The following is an 18,547-nucleotide window of genomic DNA, read 5'->3' as shown; positions in this document are numbered from 1 at the left end:
TGCTTTTAGACCCACCCGCCTGCATCCACACTCCACATGCCGCACCTCCTCCCCGCCTCACGCTTGCCGCTGCTAGACCCGCCTGCATCCACGCTCCACATGCCACACCTCCTCCCTGCCTCACACTCAGCGCCTGCCTACATCCATGATCAGCACAGGGACGCAGGGAGAAGTAACGAGGAGCAGGCGTGAGGGGATGACAGCCGCGGACAGACAGGCCTGATCTCAGAAGCAAGTTGCTGGAAGACTGCTCAGGTAAGCCTGCACTTCTCTCCCCCCCACATGGTGCTCTATAATGTATTGCTGGGATTTGTTTTCCTCTATAGCTGATGGTACATTGTGCTGTATATTATACATAGGAATACAAATCCCAGCAATACATTAAACACTGTATGTATAATGTACTATTGCTGGGATTTGTTGTACTCCTCTATGGCTGGTGGTATTCTGCATTGCGCTGTATAGAGGACTACAAATCCCAGCAATAATATATTATACAGCGCAATGCAGAATACTACCAGCTATGGAGGACTACAACAAATCTCAGCAATAGTACATTATACAGCACAATGCAGAATACGGCCATCTATAATGTACCGTATTATTGCTGGAGGTATTCTGCATTGCGCTGTATTATGTATTGCTGGGATTTGTGGTCCTCTATAGCCGGTGCCATGCTGCATTGATTGCTGTATAATTGTGCACTTTCCATTTCACTATATTGCACACCACAGTTTTTTTTTTCTTCCACCGCTCCAAGCTTGCTCCTGTGATGGACTACAATCTCAATACAAACCAGTAGTCCATCACTGGAGCCATTTTTTTATGCCGATTAACCGGTTAATTGAACGTAATAATCGGCTAACTAATCGATTTTGAAAATAATCATTAGCTGCAGCTCTAGATAAATGGTCACCCTACACCAGGGATCCCCCACTAACCACCAGGCAGCCTCCACTGGCCACCAGGGAGCCCCTTACTAACCACCAGGGAGCCCCCACTACCCACCTGGGAGCTACCACAGAGCCGCCACTATTTATTAAGGAGCCCCCACAGATCCCGCACTGACCAGCAAAGAGCCCGCACTGACCACCTGACAGTCCGCATTGGCCACCTGAGAGCCTAATTAGGGAGCCGCCTCTGCTGCACACACACGCACCCGTGAAAGTGTCTGGACCCCTGGTGAGAGCCTGCATAACCCTCCTGAGACCCTGGAGACATCGGGCGGCGAACCCAGAGCAACAGAGTGTGTAGCTTCATATTATTCTGTATTGCTGGGATTTGTATTCCTCTATAGCTGATGTCATTCTGCATTGCTGTATAATGGTATTGCTGGGAATTGTAGTTCTCTATAGCTGTTGGCATTCTTCATTGCTGTATAATGTATTGCTGGGATTTGTAGTGCTCTATAGCCGATGTTGTTCTGCATTGCTGTATAATGTATTGCTTGGAATTGTAGTTCTCTATAGCCAATGCCATTCTGCAATGCTGTACAATGTATTTCTGAGATTTATAGTCCTCTATAGCTGGTGGTATTATTCTACATTGTTGTATAATGTGCTGAGATTTGTAGTCCCTCTACAGCTTGGAGTTGGTGGCAGAACTACCAGGGTCGCAGCAGTCGTATACGCGCACAGCACTGACGAAGCATCCCTCCACTACCAGTGTGCTATAATTTTCCTCAACCGATAAATCTCTCTACCGCGTCTCTTCCAGGTGCGCATGTCATGAAGAAAGGGGGTCATGAAAACAGCTGATTCGGATGACTCGGCCCCACTGGAAGTGACACAGTCGAGAAAATGTATAGATCGAGAAAAATTATAGAACACTGACTTTGACAGTGTCCGGCCCCTCCCACTAACCTCCCACAGCTCACAGCCCAGAAGCATGGACAGCCAGCGTCAGCCTACAGTGGGTGAGAGTGCCTAAGTAGTGGACATGGAGAGGAGTAAGGCCAGAACCATGTAGGGAACCCAGTGGGAGGAGAGCACCATCACCTAGCCAGTCACCCCTTTCATGGACTTCCTAGGAGTCCTCACATTACCCGACCATTCACACTACCGTTACATGGATGGCAAAAGTGGCAGACGGGCGGGGAGAATGCGGGGAAGAGGCAGAGCGGGAGGAGGGCCAAGTCACTGCACCATGGGCCTCTGGGTTGTACTTACCTGGGCTAAAAGTTGCCAGTCAGCCCCTGCTTGGGCCTCGGCCGTGAGGACCCAGCAAACAGCCGCCTGAGTACACGGGTGAGCAGTAATGCAGAATGGGACCCTCTATAGAGGACTACAAATCTCAGCTGTACTTTATACAGCAATGCCATTTTTCCAACTTTTTTGTGTGTGGTTGCTACAGGGGATATGGGTTAGAGGGGTTTGTGGGGTTTTTTTTATGGGGGAGGGGCCCAAAAATAATCTTTCACCAGGGCCCTTTGTTCCCTAGGTCCGCCACTGGTGGAGACTGAGAAGACACGCCCTGAGCATGTTGTAGTCCTTCACATGAACCAGCACATGGGGTGGCTACCTTTCAACTCCCATAGGGACCATGGAGAAGAAAAGTAGCTTTCCTCTAGCAGAAAGTTGTGGCTGGAGAAATATAAAATGGATTTTGGAGCATTTAGAGTTGAATAATGACAAAAAAGGCACACGGTCATTTATTATTTATATAATAGAAGTTATTTTTATTATTTCATTTTTGAGTTTAGTGTCCCTTTAATTTACTTGTTCTGTGGACAGAAGTGAGTGTCGTGATTAATTGTCTGAATAGGTTGGAACTTGGATGCAGAACTAGGAGTTAAGTGTTTCACCTACTTGGCTGTTTAGTTGCGTAAATAAAAAGATTGGCTGTACAGAAAAGCAAATCCTTCACTGAGTAAAACTATATATGTATATATATATATCTATATATATAGCAGGCAGATGGGGATGTCTGTGTTTGATTGTATTAAGAGGTTATTCCTCTAGGGGGAAGTGCTGAGAGGGCTGGAGGCTAGGGGGTAATAAGCCCGGCTGAAGCTAGCTGGCTCGTTAGGGCCTCTACAAGAAGTCCCAGCCTCCTAAGAGAACAGCCCACCCTAGAACCAGACTGTGTGTCTGGTGGACTGGGGAGCAGACAGCCTGTGTGGCAATCCGCCTGTGTGGCAAAGCAGACAGCCTGTGTGGCAATCCGCCTGTGTGGCAAGAGGCCAAAGGACAAGCCGGTGTGGCTAGCGTTTTGAATACAGCCTGTGTGACCAGACGTTTTTTGTTAAAGGATCTTCCTGAAGTCGGTGAGATGGGAAAAATTCCCAAGCCTACTGCTGGGGGCGAGGCTGGGGAATGCCTCACCCGGAGCAAGAGGTACCGCACGTCACTGATATATATATTTATTTTTGTAGTTAGCATGTTGTCTGGAGTTCAGTGTGTAGATTGAAACCCCTATAGTAAGAGTGTGGTCCTTTGTCCCATGTTTTCATAATACAAGCTGATACGTCCTCAAAAAACAAAATGCCTAAGTATCTGTGCCTGAATTGTATGGACTATGGATACTTTGATACCCTAAGTTCCTAGGAATAGGCAAATTTATGTGAAACCCACTTGCCCCAACAAGGAGGAGGTAGATTTCAACTCCCTCCCTAGTGTACTGGAAAATGATCTCTTCAGACCACTTACCCATTTGCCTTCAGTGAATAAAACAGAAGTTAAACTGCCCGACCTTGTTAAAAAATACAATTATTCTTATTTGATGTTTAAAATGAATCTGCAGTCCTATCTCACAGCCAATCTCCTCTGTTTCCCTAACTCTGCTAGAATCTGAACACGTACAGGCTTCCTCTGTTCTGCCCCCCAAAACATGTCATGTTCCACCTTTGCAGCATGACAACATTCTGTACAATGTTTTTTTCATTTTTTTTTTCATTCTTTAGTATGAAGATGACTATGAAGGAGAGCAATGCAGGATACATAGTACCAGAAAACCAGTTTCTCGTGATAAGCTAATTTACAGTATGATAGTAGACAACAGATCAGTTAAAAAATTTCTATCCATTTACAACAAAGACTATGTCATTCATGAAACATAGGGAAACTGTGGCACTCCAGGATCAGTGTAAATTCTTTGAATTTCATATAATCCATCAGTGTCCAGAAAAAATCTTTGCATAACAACACTAACGCTTTAAATGCAATGATGTGCTTTATCATAGCTTAATCATTTTATTCCAAAATGTTTTCTGGATGCCGATGGATTATATGAAATAAAATAATTCACATGAAGCTTGCATCTGGGGAGGTACATGGAGTTTAGAGTTCAGCAGGAAACTGGATATCACTGACAATTGAGCAAGATATCAGGCATTGAGCTATTCAGCCTTACAGGTGGCTCAGCAGAAAGAGCCAGAGCCAAAAATAACAGAGAACCTGGGTTCAGATCTGGATCCTGACAGTACCCCCTTCTTCCCAGGATGGCCCATGAATATCTGGTCTGGTTTGTGAGGAAACCTGTGATGAAATTCTCTTGTCGGGCTAGTAGCATGACCATTTTCTTCAGTCTCCTAAGAATTTTCTTCTGGTCCATATTCTTTCCATTGAACCAGAACAAGCAACATAATTCTTGAGATTTATGGTAGATACCCAGACCTTGTCACCTACATGAAAGGTAGAAGCTTCTCTGCGATGTCTGTCAGCAGCCTTTTTGTAATTTTCCTGAACCTCCTTCAATGTCTCAATTATTTTTTCTCCTGTAAAGCAGGGCATCTGTTAGTTACAACAGGAATTAGACTTCAGATAGGGGGTTAGGGATAAAAGCTGGATGATAGCCAGTATTTACATGAAAAGGACTTTGAGAAGTGGAGCTGTGCTTAGAAGTATTGTAAGCAAATTATGCTGTTGGAAGATGGTCCACACAGTCATCCTGAAGATAAATGACAAAACACGGAAGTTACTGTTCCAAGGTTTGATTGGTCCTCTCGATCTGTCCATTAATTTGAGGGTGAAAGGCAGAAGAAACATTTAATTTTAAAACCTAGGGCTGTGCAAAAGCTCTTCCAAACTTTTGAGGTAAACTGTACTCCTCCTGCAATTACTACATTATCAAGGATTTCATGCGGTCTAAATATTTCTTGGTGTCACGTCTGCAGTTTTTACAATAGTGGATCTCAACTGCGGAGTAATAGGATCAATCAGATACGAATCTCAGGCGTCACTCACAATCTCAACGGTGAGTTTGAGATTCTACCATCACGTGATCAAAGGAAAAACAACACAATTCAACACAGTACTATTGCTTCATAGACTGTGGGTTGGTAGTTGAAACACTAGCATGCAGTGGCTGCGGCAGGGTTAAGAGCGGATACTCAGTAAGTCTAATACACAGTTCATATCAGCCTGCATGCAGGCAGAGGAGAGGTGCTCTCTCACAGATAGGGTACTTGCGATTGGCAGTAGCTGAGTGATGGCTGAGACTCCCAGGTGACTCCAGTATCAGAACTGAGCAGGTCCGTCTTCCAGATGGCAGCAGGGGGATGAGAAGGGTCCGGTTGGTGATAGTCCCATACACAGGTTCGTGAGGCAGCAGGCGTTCAGACAACAATCACAGAACGCCATGCTGCCTCATCAGTGCCCTTAAATAGGGCCAGGAAGTGAGAAGGGATCGCTGATTGGTCCGGACGACTTCCGCGTTCCACCGTGGAACGCAGCCGCCGCGTCACAACCCGGAGTTCGTGTGTCTTCCGCGTTCCACGGTGGGACGCAGAGGACCGCGGCAGACAAACAAGAGGCCGCCCCGTCGGTGGCATTACACTTGGGCCATCAGCTCGGCAGTTTGTTGGGATAAATTGAGATGGTCAAAGACTACTAGAATGGTGGCCATCTCTTTAGAGGGAGGTAGATCAACCACAAAATTAATAGAAATTGACCCCCATGGTTGTTATGGGTGTTCTGACTGGTTGGAGTAAATCCAAAAGGGAAGATTGGGGTGTCTTGTGTGTACAAGTCAGACATGAAGCAACATAGTTTTTGACATCTTTTTTGTAACCAGACCCACCAAAAGGAATGTAATAAAAGTTCTTCCGTCTTTCTGACCACTTACAGCAGAGTAGCAATATAAAGATGTAGTTTAGCAGTGAGGACAGGAAACGAGATACTGGCAGGAGGGCAATAATCTAAACAAAGTTCCGCTGGTCTCCAATTCAATTTAAACTAAATCCAATGTGATTAAAGTAATCAGCTCCCATGAATGACCCTTAACAATCCATTATAGTTTTGGTGATGAGAGTGCCAGCTGCCCATAGAAGCAGCTTTTTATTGACCCTCTAGAGCAGGGGTCTCAAACTCAATTCCCTATAGGGCCACTCGACAAATTTTTTCTCCCATGGGCGCCACTCAACAAATTTCATACTTTAAAATAAAATTTTACTGTATCGGGTTTGGTACTACGGACCCCAATATACTAGGGATGCACCGATACCGATACTAGTATCGGTATCTGTGCCGATGCAGAGTATTTGGATGAGTACTTGTACTCGCCCAAATGCTCAGATGCCTAGCCCGATACTTTCTGTATCAGGAAGCCAGGCAGCGCGTCATTACACGCTGCCCGGCTTCCTGATTGGCCGGGAAGCCGGCTCCAGGCTCCCTCTTCACATAGTGACGAGAAGCATGGGGACGGCTTCCCTGCTAATCGGGAAGCTGGGTGGCGAGAATTTACTAACAGCTAAAAACAATGGCCACCACTCCTTACTCTTGCTATTAGACCTTTCTGCTGCTTTTGCCACTGTTGACCACCTGCTCCTCCTCAAAAAACTCCACTCGCTTGGCCAACAAGACTCTGCTCTCTCATGGTTCTCCTCCTATGTAAGTGCTCCTTTAGCGTCACCTACAACTCTAACTCCTCCCCTCCTCTTCATCTTTCTGTAGGGGTCCCCCAAGGCTCTGTCCTTGGACCCCTTCTCTTCTCTATCTACACCTCCTCCCTTGGTCAATTAATAACCTCACATGGCTTCCAATACCATCTCTATGCCAATGACACTCAAATATATCTTTCTACTCCACAACTCACCCTATACTATAAAATATATTTTTAATTATAAAACATACATGCATGTCCATTAAAACAAATTCCAATGTTATTACAACGATTGTGAACAAATGAAAGATGGCTTTCTGCTCCTATTTTTTTAAACACAAAATCTAAAAAAAGAAAATAATTTATGAACATTTCTGTGTTTCACAGGTGGCAGGTTAAAGGAGGCCAGGAAACCTTTGGCCTGGGGGGCAAACACAACTAACTAGCCCTTTCATGATAAAGTCAGATTTTTATGGGTAAAGAAAGTGCCATTGTACCTTAATAATTGGCAGGAATGGTGAAATGTGGGTGTTCGTAAGGGCTTGTTCACACCAATTGCGGTGCGTTCCAGAGACTCATTCTGGATGTCACAACACTTCTTAAAACTCAACCTTTCAAAAACTGAGCTCTTGATATTTCCTCCTGCCAGTGCAGCTTCCGCAAACCTTTCCCTTAAGATTGTTAACACAGCAGGGACAACATTTCTCCACAAAATTGTGTCTTTGGACCTTTATTAAAGTCATAGAGGGTGTCAACATCTTGAAATTGGATTTCCTAGCTATTTGTTTATTTCTCCCTCGGATAGGGATTATGCCACAATCATTTGGGTTTGTAATGGCTGCAGAAGCTGGGCAGGACTTGGAATTCCAATGGTTAGATTTAGCCACTGGTGTTCTAGGAATTGCAAAAAGTAAAGTAATCCAGCATGCCATTGAGCTTGCCGGTAACCACTTAAAATGGCAACAAAGATTTTAGGTAAAATTGGCCTTTAATTTCCCCCTGTGCTTGACGTTCTTGTATAGATAGAATCATGTAGCAAACCTTAGTTAGGATTTTATTTCTCCATATCTCTGTAAGCTATACAAAAATTGTAAAATATTTGGCTGTTTATAAAATAGTCATGGCTAAAGAGTTTAAGATACAACATTTCAATTTATAGGTATCTTTAAAACATATTACATATGGGAGCACAAAGGTCCACGGAGTCATTTAAACACTGTGTACACAGTACTTGGTTTTTTTGTGAGTCGTCTTGAATGTGTCTTGTACATATTATGTGGAAAGTATGTAGTATTTAATACATATTCTTCCATGTCCACCTCTTCCATCACCAAGAATCCTTCACTGTCCAATGTGTGACACCAGCAGATGTCTTTGCTATAAATTAAAGTACAAATGTGAAAAATTTTAGCATTATTAAAACAGAAAATGAATAAAGCTGCACAAGTCATCAAAAAAGGCATGCTACAAATATCATCAAGATTTGTAGAAATTCTACTGACACTAGGGGGGGTCATGTATAAACATTCTGCCTGGCATATAGAGGGGCGGATTCCGTTCACGCAGCACTAGTGCCCCTAGATGGTGATGACCGGTATCGGGAATTTCTATTCTAACGTTTATAAACAAGCGCCTAGGCACATAGCATGTCTAATACCCTCATTCAGCTTTGACTTGTCTTTAGAGCAGGGGTGCCCATTAGGTCGATCACGATCTACCAGTCGATCGCAAAGCGATCCCTGGTAGATTGCGAAGTCCTGTCCTCCTGCCGTGGGGCTTTTCCTCTGGATCCCCGCTGCTCTCCTCCATCTGTATGTAGCGGGGATCCTAGAAGTGAACGAAGCGCTGCAGGCGGTGGTGGGGGCGGAGCCGCTATCACAGCAGCACGCCGAGCGGTGAGGAGAGAGAAACTTTGATATTAGGTTGTATAAAAAAAAAAGGTAATACATCATTAGAAGGATATTTATTCAAGTTGGTTTGAATACTACAATATTATTGGTACACTAGTAAAGATTACAATAATATAATAAAAACTACAAGCTTTGCATGTATAAGGTAGGAATATAATATATGGCAAATTAACAAACAACAGTAAAAAAAAAGTGTACTCACCTGCCCATAACAAGTGCAGCTATGAGACATGCCAACAAAATAGCGGTGAGGACAGAGAGAATGACTACAATTACAATCATTCCAGCACTGCGTCCTTGTGGCACCAGATTAGGTGGAGGCATTACTAAAGGGAAAGGAAGAAAGTAGAATATATGGTTATATGATATGTTTTACGTTATTAAGGTAGAGTACAAGTACTACTGACGGTTTAGAAGAATCTCAAACACATACGCCAATTAAAACAGTCTACTTTTTTCCCTATATCTTCCTTTAATTCCTTTTAACAAGTTAAATCAGACTTTCAAATATAGTTTAAATAGGATAAGCCATATGCACCTGAGTCCTTGATGAAGAGCTCTTTTTCACACCGACCAAAACAGAACATTGCTCTTTTAGCGCCGCTTTTCACTTAGGCCTGGTTCACACCTAGGCATTTTTTAACAGCTGGAAAAGCGCTTTTAAACGCCCAACACAAGAAATCCCATGATTTTCTATGGCCCCTGTTCACACCTGATCAGAAAAACACCAGCAGGAAAATGCCAAATGCCTGAAAAGGTACATAAGCTTCTTTGAGCAGTTAACAGCGTGTTTTTGCCCCATAGACTTGTATTATGAACGCATGAAAACGTGCGTTCGCAACATGTGCACGTTTTCGCACGGTTTGCGTGCACGTTTCACACGATTTACAGGATTCAAGACTGTCCACATTTTGAGTCATTTATCAGGCAAGTGCGTGACCACCCTTGCATCCATGATCAGAGGAACCCTCAATACAAGAACAGGGGAAGGAGGAGCAATGCCTGGGCACAAATAGCCTCTGAAATCTGGCCAGATTGGGAAAGTTTCACTCCCACGATGAAAGATGCCAAAGGTAAGAAGTACAGTGGTACCTTGGTTCACGAACGCTTCTGTTCGTGAACAATTTGGTTCGCGAACAGGAAGTTTGGCAAAATTATGCTTCTGTTCACGAACTTCGCATCGGGTGATGAACACAACTGCAGCCATCTTCCCTGCTCTGACACATGGTTGTGGCAGTTTGATTCGGTTTGCCACCAATTCGGTTCGCGACCAGAATCGTGGAACAAATTAAGTTCGTGAACCGAGGTACCACTGTATATGTGACCCCTTTTTTCTCTCCTTAATTTCCTGCTTTTATGTGTACTTTTGAGGTAATCACTGTATTGTGTAGTGGTTTTCATGTCTAACTAGTGTCAGTTAGTGTTCCCTTCCAGGCCTATTTAAAATTCATGTGTGCCTGAGCTTTGAATTATTTACATATTATTAACAAACAGTAAGGCCTTGTTCACACCAAGCGAGGAGCAGGTGCAGAGCAGTGCAGTTACAGACCAGAGCAAAACTGCGTCCAATGTATTCCAATGGTATTTTTTGCTCCAGTTCGCATCGCAGAGTTCAGTTCCAGAGCAGGTCCAGAGCAGGTAACAAAACTGCAGCAGGCCCCATTTTACCTGCTCTGGACCTGCCTTGGAACGCATGCAAACGCATCAAAAATGCCTGGAATGCACTGAAAGCCCATTTTAAACGGAAAAAATATGTTTTTTAACCAAAACGGCCCGGAACGCTGCCTCGCCTGTTTGTTGTAACTCTGTCTGCGACAAAGGCACTAATTGGCTACCTATACTACCATTGCTTGTTGTGTTTCTGTCTGGATTTTATATGAAGCCTGCCTAGCTCCTAAGGTAGTCTGGGCCTTAAATACCTGCCCTATATTAATATGTATTCATTTTTTGTTTTTTTTTACATTTTCAGTAAAACCTTGCCCAGTGTTTTTTGTTTTCCATGACCCCACCTTCTTCTTCTGGTCCTTTTTGTGTAAGTAAGAAATAAGCTAACATTTTTGCCTCCCAGGGGCGGACTGACAACACATGGGGCCCCGTGCAATACAAGAGTATAGGTCCCCCGGGCAATACGAGTGAGTGGTGCCCCCTTGTGCTCTGCCCACATAGAAGCCCCACCCGCATATACATTACTGCACCCCCTGCATTACTCTTCCTACACTGCCCGCCTCTGCATCTCTCTTCTTACACTACTTACCCCTGCACCTCCTGCATCCCTCTTCCTGCACCACTTACTTCTGCACCCCCTGCATCCCTTTTCCTACACTGCCCACCTCTGCACCCCCTGCAACCCTTTACTAATACTTCTCACATCTGCACCCCCCTCCTACACTTAGTAAAACCTTGCCCAGTGTTTTTTGTTTTCCATGACCCCACCTTCTTCTTCTGGTCCTTTTTGTGTAAGTAAGAAATAAGCTAACATTTTTGCCTCCCAGGGGCGGACTGACAACACATGGGGCCCCGTGCAATACAAGAGTATAGGTCCCCCGGGCAATACGAGTGAGTGGTGCCCCCTTGTGCTCTGCCCACATAGAAGCCCCACCCGCATATACATTACTGCACCCCCTGCATTCCTCTTCCTACACTGCCCGCCTCTGCATCTCTCTTCTTACACTACTTACCCCTGCACCTCCTGCATCCCTCTTCCTGCAACAACTTACTTCTGCACCCCCCGCATCCCTTTTCCTACACTGCCCACCTCTGCACCCCCTGCAACCCTTTACTAATACTTCTCACATCTGCACCCCCCTCCTACACTGCTTGGCAGGAGTGCAGAGGTGAACACTGTAGGAAGAGGATGCAGAGGGTACAGAAGTTAACTGTGTTGGAAGAGGGTGTGCAAAGGGACTCCCCCTCCTCTTCCAACACATTGACTGTGTGTCGGGAACACCAGAGCGAGAGGCTGGTCTCTAATCAGATGACCAGTTGCTGGGTCCTCCCTGCTACATCCCTGCTCAGAGCCGGCTAGTCCCACGCATTCCCTGCCTCTCTTTGCCGCCCATTTATCCTAACACCTGCTCATTACACCGTCTAATGCAAGAGCGGTGTAAGGAAACAGCATCATGATTTTGCAGAGCTGTGCGTGCCTGGTCTGCCTGATGGCACCCGCCCCATCCATGCGCCCGGACAGCCGCACCATAGCCTGTTGGCAGTCCCTAGCCACGGGCCACCTCCTGGCAATGCCTGACGGCCCCAATGGTCGGTCTGCCCCTGTTGCCTCCCTTCTCTAGAGTGCACTCATATATTGTATTTCTATTCTATGAGCCAAGTAAAACCATCATTTTGGTGCCATCACAATGTTATGCAATTTGTATTACCAATACAAGAAAGTACTTCAGTGTAAGTAAAGTATGCCATTTTTTATGAACTACAATGCTTGTTGTGTTTTCAGTTTATATATTAGTGATGGAGCATATTTTTGAACTATCCTTTGAAAATGCTCCCATGTTAACACACATGCATTGTTGCATTGTGCAACATGTGCAAACAAGTGTTTCCTTTCCCTTTGCCCATTGTTTCTTTCTACCTGCTTATTTGAATTTTTGGTTACTTTCTTCTGTAGTGTATAGTGCAGCAACATTAGTGGTACTCTAGCACAATTCCATGATACAAAGAGAAGAGGTTCTTACTTTTGTTTAGTTCTAAGCGTAATATTATAATAGTTTTCCATATTATGATGTTATATTCAGGAATAATACCACGGCTACCATACTTTCTGAAAATAATTGTAAACATCAATCTATGTGACAGTCAAATTAGTAAACTATACCTGTTCTTAGGTTGATGACTTCAGACCATCGTGTTGAATTTACCATTGTGTTGTTGTTGTTTAGCACAACAAATTTAGCCCTGCCAACATAGGAAAAAAACCTCAGAGCAATTGTGACAGAGTTTCATGACTTTCCTACTATAAAGAGTTAGCTCTGTTTTAATACAGGGCATATCATAAACATCATCATGTCCTAGAGACACCACAATGGTGATGTCCTTTTGTAAAAGCTCCACCCCTTGTGTCATTATAGTTTTAGTAAAATTGATTGCTAGAATGGGCCCATACGGATCATTCTGAATGCTTTATATTAACAGCTGCTTTCAAGCTGTCAACTGCACAGACCACCAAACAAAAAGTTGAGATGGTTTATGCTACCTAAACTGTAAAAAGTCTTCTGACTCCTTTCAACAATTTTTTCCCCCTGTGCAGCACCCTGTAAGCAGGAGTGCTGTGAAATTTAGTTATTCTCAGACTGTCGTTAGTCCGAGATAGATCTGTAGCTATGTTCATCTCATTTCTTCAGAACAATCTATGGATGCTGCATCTGCCTGTTGCTGGGTGTGTTTGTGCCACACAGAGTAGAGCAGCCAATAAGGATTGTTCTGAGCATTTGTGTCTCCTAGCCAATCACTGGAAGGTACAGGCCAGTGATGCATGCTGGGAGAGGATATAAATGCTCAGTGTGGCTAATGCAACATGCTCTCTCCTCCCCCAGGCCTCCCTGGTGGGAGGCTGCTGACTGACTGACTGACTGGGCCTAAGCCTGGGGACTAGCCTGATGCTGACACTGAAATTAGCCACAAACATTAATACTAAATGTAACCGAAAAGAAAAGAAAGAAACAAAATTTACCGGTAAGGTCCAGGGTTGGGTAAAGGGCCATTACAGAAATTAACATTTGTGCAATTTGATTCAATTCCAACTGGAAGCACAGCAATGGGTTGCGGAGCCATGTCAGCGCATGGGTATTTAGAGGCAGTTTTTGGGTAAATATGATGATAACCATTTTTTTTGAATGAGGAATAATTAGCTAGGGTACTCAGATTTGCTTCTGTTAAGTTTGGCACAGCTGCAAAGATAATTAGAAAAGCAATCATAATATGAAACAATGTGGGTAAAACTAACAACTGTTATTATAAATTGTTTGTGACATATATTTGAAAAGATATATATGTTCTTGAAATAATTCTAGCTCCAATAGTTTTAAAATGATAACAAGAACCTTCAATAAAGTACAACTTAAAGAGTCTAAACAAGTTCCAAATCCAGTTAGTATGTGATGCACAATCCTCATAAAATAAACAATAAACGCCCTTTACCTTCCCTGACCGAGCCACATCCTCCTTTATGTGTTTCTCTCACACACTGCCCCTCCCAGAGACTACAACTCACAGTGGGAGGCAGAGGCAGTGCCGTCAATCCAGAAAGCAGTGATCAGGACTAGGTGTGGCCAGGTGCTGATTGATAAGCTACAGGTTTGTGAATCAGCAGTGACAATGCTGATAGCCCCGTCCCCTGCAACATTTTTTTTAATACCACTGTAGTGCAAGCAGGCACACTTGATACCTCACTGATCAATAACAATGCTTGTGAGGGGCATGACCACACTCCTGACCAGGGAAGCTAGGTTAATATGTGCATAACAAAAGCAACCAATTATACAGGGCAGCCAGGATATTGCATAGGAGAAGAGGCCACTAGATGTGCATAGTATGCAAAGGTGCTAGTGTGACATGGGCCCCAGTCACAATTGGGTGTTTGCATTTTCAAGTGATTTTGAAGGTTTTTTTTGTGCATGAGAATTTGTTTTTTTTTCAGGTGGGTTTTTTATGTGTTTTCAAGCTTCAGACTCTTGTGTTTTGGCCAATGAAACTCAGTATCATCTGTCAACTCATGTCATCTTTGTCCATGTATCTGCTTTCTGTTCTTTGTGGTGTAGTGGTAATCGTGCTATCAGTATACCACATCCAGGAAAACTTCACTCCCTGGTCTTCTGCCACTTGCTATAGTGTATTTAGTTTCAATAGTTTTTATTGAGCATTTTCAATTTTATATTACAAAAAGTAATAAGTTGAACAACAAATCAGGTCTGGATAGGACCAAAGGGACAGAACAGAAAAGTTACTTGCACTTAGCCCCCCAATCGTGTATAGCCAGCAGTCAATCGTAAGCAGGGTACAGTCAGTATTTCCACATATACAAGCTGTAGTGTATTTAAATTGGTCATCTTTGAGGTCGTAAAGGTTCTTATGGGCCCTCACCAGGTAGATGAAAGTCTCCAAATCCAGCATAAACGCTCCCGAATCCTTTATTTTGCTCACAGGACTATGGTTGCTGGGAAGAGGCGATCAGGCACAAATACATGTGCACCAAACTGCTTGTGTTCCATATTTTCAGGCACTCCCATTGAAGTCTGTGGGGCCAAAAATAGCACAATTCTGCCTGAAGAAAGCTCAGGTACTTTTTCGTGTCAAAAGCATCAGCATAACACCCAGGAATGTGAATTGGCACCACTCAATAAAATGAGAATCTTCATATTCAGCATTGTTGCGTTTCAGTTAGTGCACAACAAATTGATCAGGTATGAATGCAGGATTAAGCAATACAGGTTGTTTACAAACTGGTCAAACCTTCTGACTCAACCGTGAAGGAGTATACCCATATTGTGGAGGACATCACTCTCCTCTGTCTTAATGTCAGCATGTGCACTTCAAGAAAGCCTAATAGGCTCCAAATGTTGCACCTCCCTCTTCTTATCTGGGTGCTACAGATAAATAACAGCAATAATCACTGTTGCTTTATCAGCCTAAAGTTCTGCTATAAATAGAGTTCTTCAACAAAATGATATTACACATTTTTATAGGTTAACATAAATGAATATGTAAAATGTATTTGTATGTAAAAATATTTTGTAAACTGACTTAAGTCTGATTTGAATTGGAGACAAATGTATTTTATACTATTCCAGTGTCAAGTAGTTGTGACCTGTATGACCCAGGCCTCAAAAACATGATATATAAGTTTAGTAAATCATTACAAATATGAACTATTCAACATACCACTATTTAAGGCAACCACCAACCAAACTGTACTTGTATTATATTGTTGGAAGATACACTGTGGTTCATCAAGGGTGAAAGTTGAGTATGTAAGTTTTCCTTGAAATGGCTTGAATGTAATTTGAGGAACATAAAATGGAACATCTGTAAAAAAAATTTAAAGCAGTTATATGCCTTTGTGAGAAAATACATACATTTTGTAATAATAATAAAAATAATAATAATAAGGATTGTTTATTTTGTAAAAATATAAACTTTTGAGAAATAGGATAGTTAAAATTGTATGGGCTTTGCCCATATTTTCACAAGTGCCAATATGTTGTATCTGTTTTTACAGAGTCACAAGTAACAAGTGTGCTACTTTTACAGGGTTAAATGATAGACACAACGATGCTTTAAGATAGAGGTTTGGAAGTAAATACTGTCAATGGTGACATGACTTTTCATGATTTCCCAAACATTTTCAGAATTCCAATCCTCCTCACCTTTCACACCTGCTTACCTGCCCCCCTCCCTAGCACCCAGACCTACATCACCCTCTCCTCCCTATGTTACACTACTCCCCACCCCTTTTCCCACATATTCTGCCCCACTTCCCTTTTCCCCACCCATTCTAATCTTCTTTAGGAAGCCAAAGCTTGACCACTCTGATGGTGAAAGGCCATCTTACACTTAGAATCTGACCTAGAAGATCATGTAAATCAATGTTAAGGTCTCAACATACCAAAAAAAATTCCAACTCTAAGCAGAACTACATAAATACAAAATACAAATAGCACTCTGGCAGGAAACACATTTTCTTACAGGGTCAATACTCAAGCTAAGCATTCACACATACCTAATTTCTTATTAGGGAAGCGCTGATACCATTTTTCGGTAACGAGTATCGATATTTATATTTCTGTATTTGCCGGTACTTCCGGTTGCATGGAGCCGGCTTCCCAGGCAATCAGGATGCCAGGCAGCTTGTCAATACCTGCTGCCCGGCTTCTTGATTGTAAGCCGGCTCCATGCTGTTTGGCCGCGAGTCATTACCCGCTGCCTGGCTTCCTGATTGGCCAGGAAGCCGGCTCTATGTTCCCTCACGGCACTGTTGGTTAGAAGAAATCTCCCTCTCACTGGATGTTTCAGTATCAGGATAAGTATTGGAGCATTTGTTTGAGTACTCGGTATCGGCACTGATACCAATACTAGCATCGGTGCATCCCTATTTCTTATCATTCCATGAACACTCCTGCTAAGTTGAGAGGGATCTTAGACAAATGTAAAGACCTAGAAGGTGTTTACCTCCTTTAAAAGGCTAAGTAAACGATAAACCAATTACAATGGCAAACCTCTATGGCCCAAACCTCAGGCAAGGTCCATTTAATCATTCCACGTACTCATGGACATACTCATAATGGCAAAGGACCTTAATCTCCCCCTTAGCCACCTCATTGAAACACCCAATGGTACTTCAATTATTACCTATAGAGCTCTTAAATCAAAAAATCATTACAATCTCTCACCCCTTACGGCTCCTAGCATGCATTCAATCCCAAGGGAGACTATACCTTCTACTCGACTCATCCCAATAAGTATTCAAGGACTGATTACTTTTCCTGCCCCCAGCAAATTCTACCCATCTGGAAAAGGCTTTAATGGAATCAATGATATTATCGAATCATTATCTTGTAACCATGACCATTTCATTTCCTCTACTAAAACAGAAAACCCAAATCTGGAAACTCAACTCAGCTTTTCTTAGAGTCTGAGTCCACCCCATTCAATCTACACACAAAGAATACTTTGAACTCAAAAAGATTCTGTATACTCGCCCCTCGTTGTGTGGATAGCCCAAACGTGTGAGGTGACCTCATTAACCTAAATACACAACTTAAAAAAAAGCCCACTAGGAAAAACTAAAACCCTCCTGGTACTGATTCACACCTTAGAAATCTCTTGCAGAAAAACGTTAGCCAATAACTCTAGCCAGAAGCAACTTGCCAACGAACTTGGAAAACAAACCATGAGGTTTCTGGTAATTAATCAGAAGCTATTCTAAATAGCTGGTCCTCTCTCTAAAGGCCAAACAAGCATTTCTGAAGGTTGACGCGTTAAGACTGATGTGATTGCATAGCACATTCTACAACTTAGATGCAGGCCCCCATACCGAACAAGCTTGGTGCAACAGGTATCAACTAAATAACTTTTTAGGGCAATATGGTCCCCCTGCCTTTTCTTCCGAACAAGCTCAGACCTTGGAGGACCTCTTAACCTAAAAGGAGCTCCTCACTGCCATTAAACAATGAAAACTGGGGGAAAATCTAGGACCGGACAGCCTCTCCCTTCAATACTACAAAAGTTTCAGCCACTTTCTTGTGCCTGAATACAATAAAGCATACATAGTTGTCATCCCTAAAGACAGTAAAGACACAAAACAATGAAATGATCACAGACCCATCTCGCTTTTAAATGTGGATATCAAACTATCCCCAAAAATGGAAGTGAACCACCTTGCCCCTCTGCTTCCTTCCTAAACTGACTTGGACCAAATGAGCTTTTGTCCTAGGCTGTGAGGCACTAATGCTCTGAAGCTAAGCAACTGGGCCACTAAAATAAATACAGAAGGGTTTCTTCTGTCCACAGCCACTGAGAAGTAATTCGATAGAGTGGCTTGGGACTCCATGGCAGCAACCTTTTGACACCTGGGCTTTTTGGCCCTTGATGCAAAAAAAAAGAATACTAGCCCTTAAAACATACCCCTTTCGCAGAGTAAAAGTCAATGGCCTCCTATCGCACACTTTCCATATTTGTAATGGCACCAAACAGCAGTGCCCTCTATCCCCTATTATTATTATATTCATTCCTATGGAAAGTAAGGACAAATATATTATATTATATACACATCCCTGGAAACTGTTTTAAACATACAAGTTTTATATATATAT

The 18,547-nt window shown here is 43.1% G+C and overlaps 1 protein-coding gene across 1 annotated transcript in view; it reads right to left on the bottom strand.

The window, feature by feature from the left end:
* Window positions 1-8,024: 8,024 nt before the first annotated feature.
* LOC108791270 (uroplakin-3b-like) overlaps window positions 8,025-18,547 on the bottom strand; it is a 14,196-nt gene continuing 3,673 nt past the window's right edge. Inside the window, exons 2-6 of the mRNA XM_018561705.1 lie at window positions 15,618-15,761; window positions 13,411-13,627; window positions 12,556-12,635; window positions 8,932-9,055; window positions 8,025-8,196 (exon numbers count right to left, since the gene is read on the bottom strand). Coding sequence (XP_018417207.1) covers window positions 8,025-8,196; window positions 8,932-9,055; window positions 12,556-12,635; window positions 13,411-13,627; window positions 15,618-15,761 — 737 coding nt within the window. The remainder of the gene's footprint in view (window positions 8,197-8,931; window positions 9,056-12,555; window positions 12,636-13,410; window positions 13,628-15,617; window positions 15,762-18,547) is intronic.

This window comes from Nanorana parkeri, unplaced genomic scaffold (genome assembly GCF_000935625.1).
Source record: "Nanorana parkeri isolate BGI_ZX_2015 unplaced genomic scaffold, ASM93562v1 scaffold539, whole genome shotgun sequence".
In the NCBI taxonomy this organism is placed as follows: Eukaryota; Metazoa; Chordata; class Amphibia; order Anura; family Dicroglossidae; genus Nanorana; species Nanorana parkeri.
This window is presented reverse-complemented; position numbering and strand designations above follow the sequence as displayed.